Source organism: Acinonyx jubatus, chromosome C1, assembly GCF_027475565.1.
Source record: "Acinonyx jubatus isolate Ajub_Pintada_27869175 chromosome C1, VMU_Ajub_asm_v1.0, whole genome shotgun sequence".
NCBI classification, from domain to species: Eukaryota; Metazoa; Chordata; class Mammalia; order Carnivora; family Felidae; genus Acinonyx; species Acinonyx jubatus.
The window spans coordinates 78,541,170-78,564,526 of NC_069381.1; the positions used below are offsets into that span (position 1 = coordinate 78,541,170).

Sequence of the window (23,357 nt, forward strand, 5' to 3'; positions counted from 1 at the left end):
ACTGTTACACTTGGTTTTATAGAACTGTTTACTGACTTCACCCTGGCTTCATCTGATTTCTACCATCCTCCTTTTCTGTTCCCTCATTTCCTCACTTAAGCCTGTGCAACAAGGTAGGGCGTTTTAGAAATCTTTCAAGGTCTTACAATGTGTTGATGTCCCTTTTATCAGCACACTCTACCATACTGGCACTTTGTATGTTTTATAATGCTTTTCAGCTAAGGAGTCAAGCTACTTTCTCAGTCATTAAGCCTTAGTTCAGGTGAACCAAATTCAGGGACACAAGCCAAAATCACCAAAACCTACTTCTCCATAGAACTGCTTTGCTTAAAAACAAAGGACAAATACATCCATTATTCAAATATACAGATATTTGTAGAAGGTTATTTGTAGATTTCCTTCTGACCTTTACTATAATTATACTTAGATATCTTTCTTTAGTTTTGAAGGTTTAAAATAAATTTAAGATCATATTTGAGATGAAACTATAACATATAAATGTTAACAGAGATAACTTTAAATGATTTTTAGTTGAATTGTTTATTCCACTGAATAAGTTTTGTTAATTGTTAAAAACTCTTCTTTTTGTTCCAAGTTATTTAAGTGGCTCCACAAAAATACATATAATGAAGTAATATTAAAAATGAATCCATGGGGACAGAACAAAAGAGAGCATGTTAAAATGTAACTAAAAGTAAACCCTCAGAACACCTCTATGGTGGCTTACGGACTGACTGAGCTGGACTCGGCACTTAGGCTCAATTCTCTTTCCTCACCACTGCCTCCTAACCTAGAGAGCTCGAATGCTTTTTTTGTGTGGCAAAGATCAGAGGTCACTAATCTTGTTTTCCTTGTAATATGCACTGGACATCACAAATATTTGTCATAGCTGCAGTTTTCAAATACCAAATATTCAACCCATCATGGCATTCATGAGTCAGAAACCATAACGAAAATCATACGGTAGATAAGAAGCTGATATACACCATGACCCTGAGAAAAGCTGGGTAAGTCCTCAACCCTCTGTGCACAGAGACATCATACTGAATGATTATAACAAGTTTGAGTCTTCTTACAGCATAGTAGCATGCATGAGTTGAAGTAATGTTCTGAGAACAGCGACTCCTTCTGGAAGAATCTGCGAAGGGTAAACTAACTTACTTCTTGTTTTGATTATTCAATGCTCTCATAGTGGGGTCCTTGTTTTACCCAGTGGGAGACAAAACTTAATATTCTTGGAATAAAAATTTTTCTGTAAAAGAGAACAGATGCAGATACTTGCCTAACTCCACCTATGAATGCCACTGTCAGTTCTAATACTAGGTTGGTTATGATCCCAAGCAATAAACACAAAATACGAGATTTTATATTTACTGAAATCCCAAGGAAGCATTTTGCTGGAAAAATAGAGGTTCCATAAATGATGACATTAAAGGGAAGAACCCACGAAGAAGCATTATAAGAAATGGCCAACACGCCTTGGGTACCACAAGTAGGTTAGTCAGGATGTATACTTCTGCCATTGGAGAAGGAGATAAACCCAACCAACCACTTTAAAATTATTCCTGGCCAAATTAAAATTATACTGATTTAATCCTAGTTCACCTGAAACACAACACTCAATCTAGATAAAATTAATCTTTCCTCCCGTTTTAGTTGCTAGGGAAAGAAAACAGTTCTCCTGTGTCTTCTACCTTTAACCCAAACTTTCTCGGAAGTCTTTGTTACCTTTTTAAGACTTTTTTATAATTTCATTTAGCTTTTCAGTCATACTGCTCCAAAAATACTTTGGTTCCAACTATGACTTTTATACTTGAAACAACTATAGCTTCACCAATTTTCTGGAGCTAAACTTGGAAATGGGCATTTCCTGTCTACACACACACACACACACACACACCCACCCCTACATGTGAATCACGGTATTGTTTAGCTTTATTATAGAATTTTAAAGTTTTTTGTATATGTTAACAAACTTTATACTTTCTAAGTGTTTTTTAATTCAATTTTCTTTAAATAACTAAGTGTCGAAAACTTTACAAAAATGTTAATCATCTTAAAATGGTTGATGTTTTCCTTTTTCTCCCTCAAAGGGTCTAAGGATGGGTGGGTCTTTTGTAGACACGCTTGTTTTTATCCCAAGGGGTATGTGATTGATTCTCCCTCAAGTCAACTTCTTTCAGACAGGGCCAGTCTATATTAATTTGTGTGATGGTGTTAGTTCTCAAAAACATCTTGAGTAAACAAAGAGATGTAAAATACGTGGCTTGCTCGGTGAATCTCAATTGCGAAATTTCTTCTTCTTTCGAAACTTCTTTCCTGCTGCATTTGCTGCTTTTTCAGCCATGATCTCTGAGTACTTCCTTCGGTTATATCTAAAAAGAAAACCAAACCTTTAAGTTCTAAAGTATGACATTAGAAGTTAATGTAATGGTGGTTGTATAAATTCTAACCCTCAAAACATTTTTTGCATTATCACTGTTTAATCACATCTGTACTAAGTTGCACCATGTGGAGCTGTACCTGGAGCTGGGAGACTGGGCAGTGAACAAGACAGCCACATTCCCTACCTTCATAGAGCCTGCAGTCCATTGAGGAAAAAATGGCAACTGTAAGGGAGGGCTTTTGAAAACTTTGAGCCACTGGACACCCATGCACTATATCCAGTTATCAGATGGTATCAAATGCTTTAAACATTTTTTGTAGGATGAAAATGTGAAAATAGACTAATGCAGAAGCAGATATGAGGCTCTATCTATCTTTAAGCCAGACATTAAAGAGATCTGCACTAAATCATTTTTGTTTTGTTCATGAAAATATTTGTTTTTGTTAATGTTTAATGGGATATTATTTTAAAAGGAATTAATAAATATTTTTGAAGTTTCTTAATATTAATTGCCATTATGGCAAATATTAATAAAATGTAGTACACAAAAGTTCAAAAGAAGGGCTTATCAGTACAGTTAATTAGGAAAAAGTAAAAATTCTCTAACCTGTAAAATTAGCCAGAAAGTTCTAACCACTTTCACTGTTACATAAATCTGTTATTACTAAAGCTGAGGATTAGCTAATACTCTCTTTAAAACAGAAGCTATTTAACAGTTTTAAGAAAGGCAGAGGGAAGGGGCACCTGGGTGACTCAGTTGGATGTGTGACTCTTGGTTTTGGATCAGGTCATGATCTCATGGTTCATGAGTTGGGAGTTGGAGCCCCGTGTCCGGCTCTGTGCTGACAGAGTGGAGCCTGCTTGGGATTCTCGGTCTCCCTCTCTCTCTCTGCCCCTCCCCTGTGCACAGGCTCTCTCAAAAATAAACATTTAAAAAATAAAACAGAAGCTATTGAAGCCCATTACAATATTACAGCTCACTCAATCCCACAAGAAGTCAGCACCACAATTTACACACATTCTAACAAATGTAAGATTACATTAAAAATGAAACAAAATCAAATGTGTTCAAACTTCAGTGACATTAAAGTAATATAGACTGCTATACACATGGGATGCTACATATGAATCCAATGATGACCACAAATCTAAAACCGTAACAGATACACAAAAAATAAAGAGAAAGGAATCCAAGCATAATACTAAAGAAAGCCATCAAACTGTAAGGGAAGAGAGCAAGAGAAGAAAGATCAGAGAAAAACTATAAAAACAACCAGAAAACAATTAAAATGGAAATAATTACAACCTATCAGCAATTACTTTAAATGTAAATGGCCTCAATGTTCCAATCAAAAGACACAGGGTGAATGACTGAATAAAAAAGGAAGACTCCTCTATATACTTCCTACAAGAGACTCACTTCAGCCTGAAAGTGAAGGAATGGAAAGAGATATTCCGTGCAAATGAAGTGGGATGGGGGGGGGGGGGGGGGGGGGGAGGGGGAGGACAGGGTAGCAATACTTGTATCAGATGAAATAGACTAAAAATAAAGGCTGTTGCAAGAGACACAGAATGGCATTATATAATAAAGGGATCCAACAACAGGATATAACTATTGTAATTTCTATGCATTCAATATAGAAGCCCCTAAATAGATAAAGCAAAAACTAATAGACATAAAGGGAGAAACTGACAGTAATACAATAATTGTAGGGAACTTTAACACCCCATTTACACCAACAGATCATCCAGACAGAAAATCAAGGAGAAAACAATGGCTTTAAACAACATGCTGGATCAGATGGACCTAACAGAACGGTCCATCCCAGGAACAACAGAATACACATTCTTTTCTTTTTTCTTAATACATAATTTATTGATATGCTTTTCTTTATTTACTTTTTAATGTTCACTTATTTTTGAGGGAGAGAGAGAGAGAGAGAGAGACAGAGCATGAGTGGGGGAGGGGCAGAAAGCGAGGGAGACACAGAATCAGAAGCAGGCTCCAGGCTCTGAGCTGTTAGCTCAGAGACCGATGCGGGGCTTGAACTCACAGACCATGAGATCATGACCTAGGCTGAAATCGGACACTCAACTGACTAAGCCACCTAGGCGCCCCATGAATACACATTCTTTTCAAGTGGAACAGTGAACATTCTCCAGGATAGGTCACGTGCTAGCTCATAAAACAAGTCTCAATAAATTTAAGACTGAAATCTTACCAAGCATCTTTTCTAAAGATAATGATGTGAAACAAAATGAATTATAAGAAAACAAACATGGAAGCTAAACCACATGCTACTAAACAACCAATGGGTCAATGAAGAAATCAAAGAGGAAAAAAATACATGAAGACAAATAAAAAATGAAAATGGTCAAAAATCTTTGGGACACAGCAAAAGCAGTTATGAGGCAACTTTATTGTGATAAAGGCCTACCTCAAGAAAAATACTTCAAAAAATGTAACCTTACACCTATAGGAACTAGGAAAGAACAAATGAAGACCAAAGTTAGTAGGATGGAAATAAAGATCAGAATGGAAATAAATGAAACAGAGACTAAAAAAACAAAAAAGCCAGACTCGTCAAGAAAAGAGAACTCAAAATCAGAAATGAAGGAGAATTAATAGATACCACAGAAATACAAAGAATTATAAGAGAATACTAAAATAAAAAAAGTATATGCCAACAAATTGTGGACAACCAAAAAAAAAAAAAAGATAAACTGCTAGAAACATAAAATCTTCCATAACTGAATCAGAAATAGGAAATTTGAACAGACCTATTACTAGTAACAAAACTGAAACAGTACTCCAGACTCTCAACAAAGTTCAAGATCAGATGGATTCACAGCTGAATACTATCAAACATTTAAAGAACAGTTAACATTATTCTTCTCAAACTATTCCAAAAAATAGAAAAGGAAGGAAAAACTTCCAAATTCAATCTGTAAGGCATATTCCTGATACTGAAGCCAGACAAAAACACCACAAAAACAAAAAAACCCCCAAAACACTACAGGTCAATATGCCTCATGAACAGAGATGTAAAAATCCTCAACAAAATATTAGCAAACCAAATCCAACAATGTTAAAAAAAATCATTTACCACCATCAAATGGGATTTAATCCTCAGATTCAAGGGCAGTACAATATTTGCAAATCAATGTGGTGCATTAGTAGGAAAAAGGATAAAAACCACACGATCATCTCAGTAGGTGACCAAATACAACATCCATTTATGATTTAAAAACTCTCAACAAAGTGGGTTTAGAGGAAACCTACCTCAACAAAATAAAGGCCATATATGAAAAACTCACAACTAACATCATACTCAATGGAGAAAAACTTTAAGAGCTTTCCTTCTAAGATTAGGAACAAAACAAGGATGTCCAGTCTCACTAGTTTTATTCAATATAGTACCAGAAGTCCTAGCTGCAGCAATTACAGAAAAGAAATACAAGGTATCCAAATTGGTAAGGAAAAAGTAAAACTGTTACTACTTAGATGACCTGACATACATATAGAAACCCTAGACACTAACAAAACACTAACAAAGTGTTTAACCCTAGATACTAACAAAACACTAACAAAGACACTAACAAAAAATAATCAGAATAAATAAATTCAGCAAAGCTGTAGAATACAAAATTAATATGGAAGTTGCATTTCTGAATACAAATAATGAAGTAGCAAAAAGAGAAGAAAACAATCCCATTTACAATTGTACCAGAAAGAAAATACCTAGGAATAAATGTAACCAAGAAGATTGAAACAACCTATATGCTGAAAGCTTTAAGACACTGATGAGAAAAACTGAAGACAACACAAATGGAAAGATGTATCACACTCATGTACTGGAAGAATTAGTATTTGTAAAATGTCCATAGCACCCAACATAATATACAGAATCAGTACAATCCCTGTTAAAACACCAACAGCATTTCTTGAAGAGCTAGAACAAATAAACCTAGAATTTGTATGGAACCACAAAAGACATTAAATAGCCAAGGCTATCTTTAGAAAGAAGAACAAAGCTGGAGGTATCATAATCCCAGATTTCAAGATACACTACAAAGCTATAGCAATCAAAACAGTAAGATACTGACACAAAATCAGACACAGAGATCAATGGAAGAGAATAGGGAACCCAGAAAATAAACACACACTTACACGGTCAGTTAATCTAGGACAAAGGAGGCAAGAATATACAATGGAGAAAAAGTCTTTTTAATAATTGGGAAACCTGGACAGCTACATGCAAAAGAATGAAACTAGTCCACTTTGTTATTCCATACACAAAAATAAACTCAAAATGGATTAAAGAACTAAATATGAGACCTAAAACCATAAAACTCCTAGAAGAAAACATAGACAGTAATACCTTAGGACATAAGTCTTAGCAACATATTTATGGATAGGTCTTCTCAGGCAAGGGAAAACAAAAGCAAAAATAAACAAGGGGGACTACACCCAAATAAAAAACTTTTGCAAAGCAGAGGAAACCAACAAAACAAAAAGAGACAACCTACTGAATGGAAGATTTATGTGGAAATGGTATCTGATAAGGAGTTAGTATTCAAAATATGTAACTTCCACAATTCAGACCAAAAAAACCAATCTGATTAAAAAATGGGCAAAGGGACCATAACATTTTCCCAAAGAAGACATACAGAAGGGCAATACACATGACAAGATGCTCAACATCACTAATTACCAGGCAAAATCAAATCAAAACCACAGTGAGACATCATATCACACCAGTCAGATTGGCTAGTATCAAAAATACAAGAAGCAACAAATGTTGGCAAGGATTTGGAGAAAAGGGAACCTTCGTGCACTGTTGGTAGTAGAAATTGGTGCAACCCCTGTTGAGAACACCATGGAGGTACCTCAAAACATTTAAAATAGAAATACCATATATGACTCAGTAATTCCACTAGCGGGTATTTACCCAAATAAAACCTCAAACTTGGAAAGATATATGTACCCCTATATTTATTGCAACATTATTTACAATAGCCAAGATATGGAAGCAACCCAAGTGTTCCAAGGACAGATGATGAATAAAGATGGTGTTAGACACAGACACACAGACACATAATGGAATATTATTGAGCTACATAAAAGAATGAAATCTTGCCATTCATGACAACATGGATAGACCAAGAGGATACTATGCTGAATGAAATAAGTCAAAGAGAAAGACGAACACTGTAGTATTTCACTTACATGTGCAATCTAACAAACAAAAAACAGACTCTCAAATACTAGTCAGAATGGCTATTATCAAAAAGAAGTAACAAGTGTTGGTGAGGATATAGAGAAAAAGGAACCCTTGGGCTTGGTTGGTGGGATGTAATTTGGTGCAACCACTATGGAAAACAGTATGGGGGTTCCTCAGAGAGAGACAGATAATAAACTGATGGTTGCCAAAGGGAGGCTGATGGGGGAATGGGTGAAGTAGGTAAAGAGGATAAAGAGGCACAGACTTCCAGTTGTAAAATAAGTCATGGAGATGAAAAGCACAGCAGAGAATATAGTCAAAATTACAAAAATGTTGTATGGTGAGATGATAACTACACTTATAGTGATGAGCATTTTGTAATGTACAGAATTGTCAAATCACTACGTTGTACACCTGAAACTAATAAAACACTGTATATCAACTATATCTCAACAAAACCAAAAACCACATACAATGCTGAAAATCACATTTCCTTCTGTATATCACACTTACTTCTTCTGTTCCAAGACATTCCTACTAATGGAACATATGACACATTAAAAATGTTAAGTTCCCTATCCTAAAGTATTCAGAGGCCAGAAACCTCTTAAGGAGAATGTTGTAGAAAGAATTAAAACATTCCATGGGCTAGTAGAGTGTTTCACATAGTGTGATACATAAATTTAGGTGACAGACAATATTCACTTAAAGCAATGTATTTATCTTCAGCTACATTACAAAAATTATAAGCCAACTAACCCATTTATAGTAGGCAATACAAAGTTTCCTTTTATTTTTTTCTTAAAAAATTTTAAGTTTATTTATTCTGAGAGAGAGAGAGCGCGCGTGCGCACGCGAGCGAGCGCATGCCAGCAGGGGAGGGGCAGAAAGAAAATCCTAAGCAGGTGCCAGTGTCAGCGCAGAGCCTGATGTGGGGCTTTCATGAACTGTGAGATCATGACCTGAGCCAAAGTCAAGAGCTGGATGCTTAACGACTGTGCACCCAGGGGCCCCTAAAGTTTCCCTTTAAAATAAAAGCAGGCAACATACAGATGATGCAAACATGAAAATGGTACTCAGTGACTGAAGTATGGGAACAATGAACTGTAAGACTACCTCTAACCTGCAATTTTATGAGTTTCATTCTACGAAATTTCTAGTTTACTGCCATCTTCCTCATGCTATTACTTTTTAGTGAAAGCACTATCAACACTGCTGTGATTTCTGAGATTGCTAGCATTGAGATTACAAAATACAGGCCAATTTTTAACCAGAACATATGGATCACACTTAGTAAGCAAAGAATCAGCTTGCACCACACCTCTGTGGGGATGGAGAGAAAACGACAGGCTTGAGATAGAATAGGAGAGACAGTCTGAATGTGGGATTAAAGGAAGTGCTAACGGATGGATGGTGATGCTGTTCAGTCATGAGATACAGAGCACTGGGAAAGGATTAGACTGTATTGCAAGGGTGGGGTCAGGAAAGACCAAGTTAGCCCTTAGAGGTGTTTGTGAGATATCCACTGGATGCTCCTGAGGCAGCAGATGGCTATGTGGGTATGGGGTCAAGAGAGATCTGGACTACACATAATACATTTGGAAGCCAGCAGTATATAAATTATAACTGACGCCCTATGGGGGATGAAACTCCCAAGGAGAGAGTAGTGAGAAAACAGCATTGCTTATTTCTAAAATTTTTACCATTACCCAGACTAATTAGGTTATGTAACACTTGGGTTAAATTTGTTTTCCATGCTGACAAAGTTTTTAAAACCCTTTGACAGACCTTTTCACTTTTGCTATTAAACCAATCTGGAAGTTCAACAAGGGTTTCTGTATGAGGTATGCTTTTAAATCTCCTAGAATACACACATAGCTGCTTTAAGGACATTTAAACATACTCCCAATTGCTCCCATCTTTAAAAAATCCTCCAACTCCACTTCCACTTCACAAACTTCAAAGAATTGTCTCCATGTCTCCAACTCTCTCCAATCCAGTCTTCTCCCCAACTCCTGGCAAGAATGCTGTGACCCCCATGTAAATCCAAAGGAAGTTTTTAGTTCTTATTTGATCTCTCCGCAGCATTTATTCCTGTTAACCATTCCCTCCAGTTTATATCTGCTTGTAACACTCTCTTGCCTGACTGCTATGACACTATGCCATCCTGGTTGTATTAATGTCCGTCGGGCATTCTTTCCCAGTCTCCTTCACAGGTTCAGTCTCCTCTAGCCAGTCAAATATTTACGAGCTTCCATGTAAAGCAGTAGTTCTAAACTGGGAACTGCTTATGCCCCACAGGGGACATCTGAAAATGTCAGTAGTCATTTCTGTCACATATTGGGAATGGAGTGCTACTGACTTATAGTGGGCAGACACCAGGGATGCTGTTAAACATTCTACAATGCACAGGACAGTTCCCCCTAATAAACAGTTATCTCATCCAAAATGTAAATAGTGCTGCCATGCTAAAGCATTTAAAAATTACCTGAAATTTAAAAGTTTATGTATGTTCGAAAGGAAAGCATATATAATTCAAAATGAAACATAAATTCCTTTACCTTCTGAACTCAGAATCAGCCAGCAGTTCTTCCACAATAGTTCTCTTCCTTTGTTTTTTGGGAATTCGGGAATGGTAGAAGTCAGCTGGATTGTCAACAATGGTTCCAATCTATGAGCAAATGATTGAAACAAGTCATGTAATACTTGAATGCTAAGTTGCCTTCATATTTCAGGGTAGCTCTAACAAACTGTATTTATAGAAAGGAAAGGAAAACCCAACTTAAATTGAACTGATATTAAAGTTAGTTTTGCCATTTTTTTCAAGCAAAAAGAAGTCACTTATTCAATTGGCATTGGGTCCTACTAATGACATTTCAATAGAATTTATAGTAAAGTCAAAAATCCTTTTATGTAATTTAGTGCTAGGCAGTACAGCAAACTCTTGATGAACAGTGTAACTAGAAAAGTGGGACAGAGAATTTAAATTCTTTTACGTTTTAGTTTCTCAATATAACTGACACATAAATTCTACTACACACTTATTTGATCCCATATGTTATCATAAATGCTACCTTCTTAGTAACCACTCTGTTCATACATTCAACCAAGTAAAACTTACAGTGTCTACTATGTGCCAAATACTGTGCTAAGTGTTTGGGAAACAAAGACAGCATCTGGCTCCTGCCAGCAAAGAGCCCACAGTCTTAAGGAAAATCCATAGACAGGTAACTAAAAGATTAAAGCATAACATATTATGCTGAACAAAACACTGCAGATGCCATGAAAAGATAAGTGACCGCTTCCACCTAATGGAAGTTAGCGTTTCACAAGGATGACATTTTAGCTTAGATTCATATGGGCAAAATTTCACCAAGCAAACACAGCAGAGCTAAGTACATCATGCAAAGTCAGAATGCCAAGACCAGTCTGTGTATATTCTGAAAAGACAGTGGCTGAGTGTGTTGGAGCTTAAGAGGGCTATGTGACAAAAGAAGGGCTAGTTAGCCAGTTGGAGTGCAGACTGTATAGACTCTACCCTCTATGTCATAAAGAAACATCGAAGGTATCATTGCCTGATACCTGTGATATCACTGAGCAGAGGTGTATCATGAGCAGACTGCCTTTTTTTTTTTTTTTTGTAAAGAATAGATGACTGGCTACAATGTAAAGGATAGACTATCAGGGAGAGCAGACCTGGAGGAGGACTACTATAGTAATTCAGATGACTGACAAGTAAGGTAATCAACAAGAACAGAATAAAGTTGACAGCTACCAGAGGGTGAATCAACTGGATTTTCATCTGCAAACACTTTGAATACCAACTTTTAACTTATTTTCAGCATTTGCCTGGAGATGACCCTCTACCTGGAGAAGTGGAGTTTGGTGCAAATGATTCCCTATGTCCTCCTCCATCCTGTAAGGATTCTTGCTGTTAGTGCTGTTAGGCTAATATTATTTATACATGATACACCCAACTTAGAGGTTCCGTAACTTTTAGAGGTATGACCTGGCAACTTAGTTACCATTTGCAACACCTTCTCTCTATAGAGAACGCCATTACAAGTTGGTGGCCAACTGGGTTCCGGCCATTATTACACAGCCTAAGCAGATGTGCGTCATAAATATTCATCTGTGTTAAGAGTAAACAGAAAGAACACTATAGTGCTCTCCAAACTAAAATCCACAGAACATCACCACCGCCATTGTTGTTTCATACCTGGAAGTACTTGGGGAAGCCATCCCTATCATTTTTCTTGTAAAACCTTTTTGGGTCCATGCTAGCTCTCATCTTCAGTGCTTTGAGATCATTTTTAAGTTCATCTGTCAATTCTGGAGCTTTCATACCAAACCAGCCATCACCCGCTGATTTTTGTCGTTCTTTCTGAAATTCAGATTTCAGGAACAATTAAACCGAAAATTCTGACCTTAATAAGCAGTGTATAAACTATACCTCATTCCCTCCAAAATTATATATAGAGAATTTCATGAATTAAAAACAAAAGAGGTTACTTTACAGAATATATTAGTCCTCAGATTCACCTTTCATAAAAGAAATTGAATCACAAGTGTTTACTTTGGTAAATTAGGCACAGTATTATCAGTTTCATAAATGAGGGTTCCTTAAAATTTATTTTGTGTCTTAGTAAGAATTGCTGATTTGCCGGAGAATAACCCACACCTTTAATCTTTATTCTGTAATCTGGCCTACACAAGAGATAATGTATAAAAACATTTTCACTTCTGGAGCTTGTATGTTAACATTTTTATTCAGTCACCCAGGTGACTCAAAGTCACTTAGTCTGACCAGTCTAGAAATTTATGTTATTTCTAAAATTAAAAAAAAAAAAAAAAAAGGATTCTATTCTTTGAGAAACTCCCAGCAAGTTATTTACCTAATTTTATTTTTCATTCATACAACATTATGGAGTGTCTACCACATGCCCGTAATGCTCCACCTTAGTGCTGAGACATTACCAGGGGAACACCCTCAAATTTCCTTCAAGCTCCCTTGATAATTTTACCCTTACTAGTTGAAATGGCAGATGGAAACAATCCCCTATTTTTACAAAAGAAACTAGTTTGTTAGGGGTGCCTGGGTGGCTTAGTCGGTTGAGCATCTGATTTCACCTCAGGTCATGATTTCACGGCTTGTGAGTTTGAGCCCTGTGTCGGGCTCTGCGCTGACAGCTCGGATACCTGCTTCAGATTCTGTCTCCATCTCTCTCTGCACCTCCCCTCTGTTCATGCACTCTCTCTCTCTCTCTTCCTCTAATATAAACTTTAAAAAAAATAAAAAGTAAATAGTTTCCTACCCTCTCAGTGGGCAGACTACAGAGACCTGGGGTTTTTTTTACATTAAGTTCCCTATGACAGCTTACAACAGAGCTCTTAACTCTTTGTGAACAGTACCTATAAACCAAGAGGTGTGGACAGTAACCTTATATGCTGGCTGTCTAAGGAAGGGGAAAAAATTTTCACCAAGTGAAAATCTATATAAAACGTGTTTATGAAACCGTATTTTATGGGCCCTTAAATTTTTGTGACAACTTTCTTTGCAAATACATTTTTTTTTTTAAGATTTTATTTTTCTTACATAATCTCTACACCCATCATGAGGCTAGAACTCACAACCCTGAGATCAAGAGTCACGTGCTTTACTGACTGAGCCAGCCAGGTGCCCCCAAAATACATATCTTTAAGTTACACAACCATGGTGTATAGGCTGAATATATATAGTCAAACACACCTAAACATTCTAAATAATGAGAGCCACTATACTTACTCTGCGTTTTTTCTGAAGTTGATACTTTGATTCACTATATGGTAGGACACAGTAGTTTTTTTCAAAATCAGGAGTAATGATGGTTTTCTGCAAAAGCTGCAAAAATATTAAATTGGTTTTAAAAATATCAGAATATCATATAATCTTTTCCAACATCTTTTACTTTCTAAGCAAAACATCTCCCACACTGAAGACTACTCCAAATATATTAGCCCTCTTTATATACAACCATACTACTGCAAAGCTGTTTCAGTCCTTAAGTTTGTAAATTCTATTACAATAAAAATGCTTTAGAAGGCAAACTGAAGGATTATTTTAGGAAACTTCATCTTAAATTTCTTTTTCTAAACTAAATCAGCACACATCAGATTTACATTAATTTGTCTAACTTGTTTTCATGGATTTGCAACCAGCCACTTGCACCAAACTGGAAAATAAAGTCAACAGGAAAAATGCCATAACAGCTCTTGAAATCTCTGAAAAAAACAAGCAAAAAAACCCTAGCCTTTAATAAGTTCTTTTGATGTTGGTAAAACAGCTTCCTCTGATCTGAGGAGTTGATATTAAGTACAGTGATATAAATCTGATTAAACAACACACACTTTTTTATATCAACGAAACCATCCTGTCTCGATAAATCTGCTTTGTACAATTCAACAACATATCTCAGACACTCTTCTAACATCAATTCACACACAGATCAACTTCATACTTTTTAATAGCTGTTACGCACGATAATTTTTCTTCCAATATTTAAGTGTCCATCAAACCTTTTCCCACTTAAACACTATAAACATCATCTCTACACACATATGATTATTTCTGTAAGATTCTAAGTTTTGACAGGTACTGCTAAATTGCCTTGTATTCAAGTAAGGTTAAATCCTACCAACGGTTAATCAGTGCCTTTTTCTTTACATTGCTACCAACACTAGGTATTTTTGTGTGTCGTTAGTGGTGCCTTATGGCTGTTTCCATTTGCTGTTGATCATCTTTTTGTGTATTTATTAGTTATATACAAGTCTTCTGTGGGAGATGCCTGTACTTTTGGGGGTTCTTTTTCAGAGGTTCTTCTGCATTTTTTTGTTTGCATACGATAAACAAATATTGTCATAATACTATTTATGTTACTAAAAAGTGCTTCAGGGTAATTAGTCCTCTCCCATAGTGTAAGAACTAAAGAAGACTGCTCCTGAGCCCTTAAAATAGTTCACAGAAATATTAATTTGGTCAATAATATTTGAAATTAATCAATTCAGAAATCCTCAATTCAGGTTCAGGCATAGGAGTTTCTGGATAGTAGAGTAGCAGTCTAGACTTTCCTTTCACTCAGAAATGAGAGCATGACATTTATTTAGCAGATTGTTAGGAACTTGTTGTGTATCAAGTACTATAGTGTGAGTGAGTGAGCGTGTGTGTGTGTGTGTAGAGAGAGGTTGGGGGGTGGATGCCACTAACCAGTAGTGGGTAGAGGCCAGGGATGCCGCTACATATACTAAAGTGAACCAGACACCTTCCTACAACAAAGAGTTACTAGCACAAAAGACCAGTATTGCTAAGGTTGAGGAATCCTGTTTTAGAAATATAAAGCTAAAAGACAGGAAAGTAACAATTATATGATCAATAATGAGTCAACTCTATATTGGGTGTTGCAGAAGCACAGAGGTGGTGGAAAAGACTAAAGTTGGAGAATGTCTCCCAAAGGCAGTGGTCTATTAACTCTGCACTGGCTTTGGAAAGAGCAGGACATGTTCAGGGAACACAGCATGTGAACACAGATGAAGGAACAGAGGCACCTTGTTTTGAAGAACCACTGAAGGACTTAAACAGGAGAATTTCATGGTTAGATTTGTGTTTGTGTTTTTTTAAGTAAACTCTACACCCAATATGGGGCTTGTACTCACAACATGGAGATCAAGAGTGGTATATCACATATACAACTTCCGAGCCAGATTTGTGTTTTTAAAAAGAGAAATCTAGCACAAGTATGGAGGGTGGCTCGAAGAAAAGAATAAAGAGACCAGTGCAGTAGTCTAGATGAAAAAACAAAGCCCTGCACTAGCCAATGACAGTGGGGTGAAAAGGAGGGAACAGAGGACAAGGATGTAAGAAGCGGCATCCCTTAGGCTCAGTGATTGACTGCAAAAGGAAAAGAGATTTTGGCATCATTAACCAGCACAGAGAATACTGAAGAAGGAGCTGGTTCCAGCCAGAAAGAGAGGGAGGGCTATTAGTGAGGTCGAATGCCTGAGCAAATCTGAATAAACAGTCAACAGGCACAACAGGATTTAGACACAACAGGCACAACAGACCTGAAGGGACAGCAAGGCTAGAAAATACAGATTTGGGGAAGCCATGCACGGTTGTGATGAAAGATGAGGGTTTGGGTGAGGTTGCCTACCCTGGGATTTCCTTCTGCAATTATATGTATAATTTTAGGTCTACATGCAGGTATGTATTTTTCTGGTGGGGGGAGTGGGCACCCAGTTTTCAGATTCTCAACAGCATCCAGGACAGTTAAAAACTAAAAATATAGCAGGAAAAGAGAAGAAAACACAACCCCTGGGATAACTGGTAGGTGCAAGAAGAGGAATGTTGATCCTGTATTATTTTTCAAATGTCATCTTTTATAGCTAGGACTTTGAGGGGGGAAAAAAGGAGCACAGTAGGCTAATGTGGTTTTCCTGCAGGAAAATTAGTCTCTTATCAAAGACTAATAATTTCTAGAAGTGACTGCATAGTTCTGTGAAAACCAACAGGACACTCCGTGTAACTTACCATGTCTTTCTTTTTCTCCTTGATCTGTGTTAGGGTTCTCTTGTTTGACTGTAGTTTGTCTGCATTGAAATTAATATACAAACCACCCAACTGCTTGATACTCATACCAGGGTCTATGCTGCTGCTTGTCAACTTCAGACTGAAAGAGAAACAATCACTTAAAGATCAAGTAATCAAATAAAAATGGAAACAACTGAGATTGTATTTTTATTTTTATTGTTTTTTTAAAAGTTTTTTTGAGAGAGTGTGTGAGTGAGTGGGGGAGGGGGTCGCAGAGAGAGAGAGGGAGAGAGAGAATCCCAAGCAGGCTCTGTGCTGTCAGTACAGAACCCAACGCGGGGCTTGAACTCACAAACCGTGAGGATCATGACCTGAGCTGAAGTCAGATGCTTAACTGACTGAGCCACTAGGTGCCCCGAAACTATATTTTTAAAATCACCTTTTTCTTTCTCTCCTTTACTGCCAATGACCTCTCCCCCTACAAAAAAAAGAAAAATCTTACTTTTACAATGGATTCTGAAAAACTGAATACATGTTTTAAATCTAATACAACCATTTAGAAGAACATTCTAGGATGAATAATGAATGAAAAAAGTTTTTTTGATTTCCTAGATTTTCTTAAAGATTAAGACCACATAATATGCCAATGTACTTCATAAAGGAATTTTATAAAGAAAAGAATTACAGAAAAGAAGAGATGCATCTGGCAGTTTAGCTCAACTTCATACACAGGCAGTGAGTTAACAAATATACACCTGCCATTGCTAATAACAATGAAAAAGGTTTTGAACTTCCAAGTTACCCAAACTTAAAATGTTTTCCTGGGTAACTAAGGGCATTTGGTAATGCTTCTAAATCAGTGAGTTTTAAACAGTAATGAGTATCTGTATTTCCCACTGAAGGTTTTTAAAAATATAGAAGTCATATTCCAGGATCTACCAAATCGGAATCTTCTACAGTTGGGTCTGGGCTCCTGCTATATTTATGTAATAAGAATTTCTACTTTTACATTACTGAAAGGTCCTGTTTATAAGCAAATACATTTGGACTTATAGTTACTTTCTTACCTAATTATTCATATAAACATCAGTTGAAAGCTTTGATCAATCTCTACTGGAAAGTGAAATCACTACTGTAGTGGTTTGGCAGTGACTCTCAACCCTAAAGGTACATCAGAATTATCCTGTAGGAGAGTGACTTTAAAAAATAATAAATATGCCTGCGGCTACCTCAGAGGTTTATTTCATTGGTTTAGAGTGAAGACTGGGCATCCATTAATGTATAGGCCCTTACCAAGGATGTCTGTATTTCCAGTGGATACATTGCCACCAGGGACCTGTGCCTAGAAAAACAAATTTAAAATAGAAAACAAAAGAAACTAAAGAAATAGCCCCAAACATTGGTACTTTTCAATGGGTGACAGATTATAGGTGATTATTTTTCCTCCAGCTTTTCTCTATTTTTCAACTTGTCTATGATCCGCATGGAGGAAAAGAAATAAAGTTCCTTTCCTTTCATGTTCTTCTTAACTATCATGTAGGAAAATCTTTAATAGATTTCTAATAGGTCACTGGTGGGAGAAATATGACTAACAAAGGCACACACAGAGACCAGGGAAATGGGGGATAAAAGAGCTCTTTCATAAAGAACCTGAGGCAGGGGCTCCTGGGTGGCTCAGTCCAGTAAGTGGCTGACTTGTGCTCAGGTCATAATCTCACAGTCTGTGAGTTTGAGCCCCACATCTGGCTCCCCGCTGTTAGGGCAGAGCCTGCTTCAGATCCTTCCCCCCCCCCCACCCCCTTCCCCACTCATGCTCTCTCTCAAAAATAAACAAACATTAAAAGAAAGAAAAAGAACATGAGACAGTAATTTTCTCAATTCCCTTGATTTCTTTTATATTTTTATGGTAAATTAGCCACTTGAAGTATGTATCAAAAACCTACTTTTAAAAATAAAGGTAAAACTTACAGTTTAGATTTTGTGCTATTTAGTAAGTCGTCTTCATCACTAAAGTCATCATCTTTATTTCTGTCAAGGTCTGATGGTTCTTCACTTTTTTCATCTTCTTCCCCCTCTTCTTCCTCAGTGGCAACCTCACTTGCCTTGTCTCCCTCATCCAGGTAAAAATGTTTATCAGTACTCAGTCCAGGAGTTGTGTCGATTACAAACAATGGGTTGTCACAAGACATATTTTCTGAGTCTCCATTTAATGACTCCTTTTGACCATTATTTTCAACAAAACACACAGTGTCCTCTTCGTTCTCACTGTTTTCAGACTGCTGGCTCTCATCACTGCTGAGCACTAATAAAACAGAATCACCTTTATCCAGAGATGTGTTGAGCTCAGACTTGAACAGTTTGGTTTCGCTCTCAAAATCTATACCCCTTTCGTCATTCATGTCTTCACGGATACCTTTGACCGTGCACTCTTCTTCTTCATCACTACCACCACCAAATTCTGTCAGGTCACTTGTTTTTTTGGTGTTCTTTCTCTCTTCATTCCATCTGTCCACTTCTACCACTGCAAATGTCTGAGCTAACGATTTCATTATAGCCTGACAGTTCACACGTGAGGACTCTGATGTAGTTTTGTTATTTTGGGGGGTTGACTGCCTCTGAGAAACTAACTGCTGAATGTCAGTGTCCTGAGGTTCAGAAAGGCTTTCCAACTGAGACTTTTTCTCATTTCTTTCTTTCTCCTCCTCTACCATTCCTTTGGATTCTTCATCTAAATTCTTACAATTCTGTTTTGTTACTTCTTTGAGAGGTACAACACTGGCCTGTTTTTCCTCTCTTAGATTAGAATGTTGACGTTTTTGCACTGCTTTTTTTCCCCCTGAATTTCTGTGGAAGGAATCATCAAAGTCATTATAAGTTTCATTACTATAGAAATTTGGCTTATTTATCTGAGAAAGAGATCTTGCAAGTAAACAAGCTGTTTGTCTGGTATCTGAATCCTCTGAATTCGTTGGCAAATTTATGATCTGCTTTTCAGTTTCTGGTACAACGTTAGTATATTTCTCCTCAGTTTGTGACTGTAATTTCTTCTGCATACTTCTTGTTGTCCTCATAGTTGTAACTTCAGAAAATGAAGAAATGTCTGAGTATGATGATTCAGCATCAGAAATAATTTCTGCATATAATTCTTGGTTTGGCTCACTTAGGGATTTAGCCTTACTTCTTCTAGTTCTTGTAGTTATTAATGTGGGCGGCACAATTCTAGAAATACCTGAGACATGTGATTCAGCTTCAGAGTCATCGTCTTCTTCAGCATGAGACTGATTTATTGGAGTTATTTTCAGCCTTTTCCTAACACTAGACACCGGGGTGCATGCAACCAAGATCTGCCGTCTCCTAGTTACTCTTAAGATGGGATCCTGGAGCTCAGACACAGAAGAACAATCTGACTCTACCTCAGAGGTCTCTCCATCAGTATACGGCTTGTTTATCTCTGGTAATGAGACTGTAGTTCCACTCTTCCTCTTTCTGCTTTTAGGAGTTCTAGGGACTGGACTTTGTTTCCTAGTGGTTTGTGATTCAGCAGTAGTTGGGTCAACAGGTGGAGATTCTTTCCTGCTTTTTGGATGTGCCTGAATTCTTTTAGCAGAATTCTGGAAGTCAGAACAAATACACTGTCATTTAGGTAGGGCTGGAATTAGGGCAAAGCGAGTGAAATACTCCTCTCAGGAGCAAATTTTAAGAGGGCACTAAAAAACTCCAGTGAGATTAATACAAAGACAACCACCACCACCCACGATTAAAGAAAAAAAAAAATCAACTTAAATACTGGATCTGCCCCTGCATTTGCAGGACCCTTCCTCATAACAACGAGTACCCATGATTTTAGAAAGTAAAAATAAAAAAACACATTGGATCTGACTTTACATTTGGAGGACCCTGCCTCAGTCTCCTCCCCAAGACCTAGATCTAACTTTAGGGAACAAAACAAGTAATTGAAAATTTTCTGCACTGAGTTATCAAATGCCAAATATGCTTGGTGGACCTGCATTCCGACACACACAGGAGAAGAGAGAAGAAGGGAAATACTAACTCTGAGCACAGATGTGTTTAGGAACACACACACACACCAGTGGAATCAGTCGCGTCCCTTACCTTCACGTACCTAAAGGAATTAACGCTCCATTCCCTTGGCCACACAATCAGACCAGCGGACCACTAGCGCCACTAACAGCCACCAGGCGGCGTCACTGAAGCTCTCCCCAACGCCGAAAGAAAGTGCTGAGGCCATTACCAGCTCCCCCACGTGAAAACGGTCACCTTCTTTTCACCCTCATCAGACTCGTATTTGGTTGCCGAAATTAATCCTCCTTCGTACGGTGCTAACAGGTTAAAAGGCCGCAGCCGTGCACCTGCATTACGGAGGTGTACTGCCCGAAGCAAGTTACCTGACCTCTCTGTTCCCTGCTGAGGACTGCCTTAAAAGATCACAGCGAGGACCGAAGAGGTAGCTACGGGCTTGGCAACGGGCCTGAAACAGGGCAGCGTGCGACCGGCTCGGGCCCTTCCCGCCGCTCGTCCTCACGCTGCTCCGCCGGGCCTGCGCGCCACCCTACCACCCAAGCGCCGTTCTGCGAAGCGGCGGGCAGAAATGACGGCACGCTGCGACCCCTACCTTCTGCTGGGAGTTTTCAGCCAACGTGGCTTGGATCGTGGCCTGAGGCCGTCCGGACCTGGTTACCACCATCTTCCCTGCTCGCGGCCACCTCGGTTCCGGCGCCCCGGAAGTGCGTCAAAGAAGCGACTTGCTAGCCTTTCCCGCGAGGATTCCGGCACTAGCGAGACTCTCGTGCCAGTCTCCGGCCCACGGACCTAGGGATTCCCAAGGCCACGGCTTCTAGCGTTCTCTGCGGTGTTTGCTGTGGAGGACTGATCCACCGGCCTTCTGCGGGGAGTGACCTTCGGGGCGGCGGCGGAACCCGCAGTGACCGAGGGCCCCGTGCCAGTTTCACACAAAACTGGAAAATTGCATCTTCTTTCCAACTTCATCCATCCTCTTATTTGGCAGTTCTAAAGGTCTTAATGTAGTCATGGGTGTGACCGAAGGAATCATTTGCATTGTTTATAATACCTTTTTTTTTTCAACATCCTGCCCTTATTCGTACAGTTAAATATTAATAACATTGAAAGACTCTTTGAGGTAAAGATGTATTTGTTAAATGTCTCAGAAACTCGGAGACTAGTTAGGAAGCTGTGTGATCTAAAGGTGGGATGGTAACTAGTGATCGGAAATAAGCAGAAAAGAAGAAATGTAAATTGTAAAGGAGAGCGATCATTTTGTTTTGTTTTGTTTTTGTTGCAGTGAAGGGAATGACCAGAATCAAAAGGCGTTTCATTTTCTTTTAGGATGAAGGATGGAGACCTAGAATATATCTGAGGAGAATGGAAAAGGATTGAAGGAGGTAAACGGATATTGGAAGTGAGAAAGGATGAATGCCTCATCAAATCTATTCTTTACTGTTTTATAAGAGAAAACTAATTTCTCTTACTGTCACAAAACATACTTAAGTGGGCACATTGCCATCTAGCTAAATAGGTCCTTTCGGTAGCTTCCCTTGCAGCCAAATGTGGCTAAATTTTGGCCAATTACATACAAATTAAGGGTTGTGTAGTTATTTAGGGACTACATGAAAAGTAGGGATTTTTCATATAGGGACTATATGAAAAGAGAGGAGGTCCTCCCTGCCTTCTTTAATTGATTTTTCTCCCTGGAAAGCTATATTCTCAGGTTTCATGCAGCAAGTTTGTGCCATGAGGATAAAGCCAAACTTTAGGGATGGCAGAGCAGTGAGAAAGAAAAAGTGAGTCCCTGACAACTGATGGAGCTGCCATTTCAGTCCTAAACAGCCTACTTCTAGATCTGTTTCACCTGAGAGAAATACCTGTGTTTTTATTTTTTTTCCTTTTCAAGTTTTTATTTAAATCCCAGTTAACATACAGTGTAATACTAGTTTCTGGTGTAGAACTTAGTGACTCATCACTTAAACTGTCATCTGGAGATTTTCTGTTACTTGCAGCTGAGCCTAATCCCTACTGAAGAATAGAATAAAAAATAGAAATGGAGGAGTTAGTCACAAAAGAATGCTCCTTCCTTTGAGGCAGGAGGGAAGAGTTGATATCAAGCACAGAGAGAATGTGAATGCAAGGAAATTAAAGGGGAGGAAAGAAGAGGGGCTTTTGGAAGGATAACCTCAATCTTCTCTGTAAGTAGAAGATTCATCTACTTAGAGGAATGGAAAAGGTTTAGACTGACTCTTATGGGGAATGTGGTAAAACAAAGGAGGAATTTTAGTATGGCCTAGTAGCAATGAAACTATGTAAGGAAGAACATAAAAGAAAACAGGCTAGATTTAAAGACAAGATAGAATGCTGTAGAGGAAGGAAAACGAACCTATTGGAGGTGGGTAGTGGAGATCAAAAGCATGGAGGACAAAGTGTCAATTATAGTAATAGCAATGAGCTCGAATTTGCTGGGTACTAAGTGCTTTACATGCATTAACTGTACAACTTTAACACAAATTCATGAAAATAGCAATTAAGATCATAGGAGTGGGTATAGAAAATTGGGAAGTATTAGAAAATCAATGTGTAATGTTCACTTGTAAGTATAGCCCCTTTAAAGTAAAACAAATAGGGGCACCTGGGTGGCTCAGTTGGTTAAACAACTGACTTTGGCTCAGGTCATGATCTCACTGCTTGTGAGTTGGAGCCCTGCATCGGGCTCTGTGCTGACAGTTCAGAGACTGGAGCCTGCTTCGGATCTGTGTGTGTGTGTCTCTCTCTCTCTCAAAAATAAATAAAACATTAAAAAAAAAAGTAAAACAAATAAAACCCCCAAACATTACAATCTTAACAAGCTCAAGAAACAAAATGCAAAAATTAAAATGGCAGTACATATTCATAATCTGAGAAGACTGAGCTGGTCTACTATAAACAGTCTGCTGATAATAGGCAAAACTGTGATGTGTTCCGTTTTTATGTGGGCTAATCAGGTCTGCCATGTTTCTATTTCTACCTTTATTGCCTACCCTCTTTATCCAAGGTGGATTTAGGGCCAATCCAGTATACCCAATTTTAGTTAGATATAGTATGAAAATACAGTAGTTATCACTCAGGCTCAAAGGGAAATTCTCCCTTGATAATATTTTACTAATTAAACCTTTAA

The 23,357-nt window shown here is 38.0% G+C and overlaps 1 protein-coding gene across 2 annotated transcripts; it reads right to left on the reverse strand.

Moving 5' to 3' along the window:
* Positions 1–1,355: 1,355 nt before the first annotated feature.
* DNTTIP2 (deoxynucleotidyltransferase terminal interacting protein 2) lies at positions 1,356–22,101 on the reverse strand. Of its 2 annotated transcripts, XM_015064445.3 has the most exons (7): positions 20,808–21,309; positions 18,143–19,785; positions 16,175–16,313; positions 13,397–13,492; positions 11,831–11,995; positions 10,173–10,282; positions 1,356–2,375 (listed from the first exon to the last, which is right to left on the reverse strand). In XM_015064445.3, exons 1-7 carry the CDS (start codon positions 20,877–20,879, stop codon positions 2,282–2,284), a joined length of 2,319 nt encoding a protein of 772 aa, XP_014919931.2. In that variant the 5' UTR covers positions 20,880–21,309; the 3' UTR covers positions 1,356–2,281. The 2 variants fall into 2 exon arrangements, 1 of the variants encoding a protein (XP_014919931.2); XR_003420010.2 differs by lacking the exons at positions 1,356–2,375; positions 10,173–10,282; positions 11,831–11,995 and adding exons at positions 16,614–16,652; positions 17,468–17,516 and having other exon boundaries at positions 20,808–22,101.
* Positions 22,102–23,357: the final 1,256 nt, after the last annotated feature.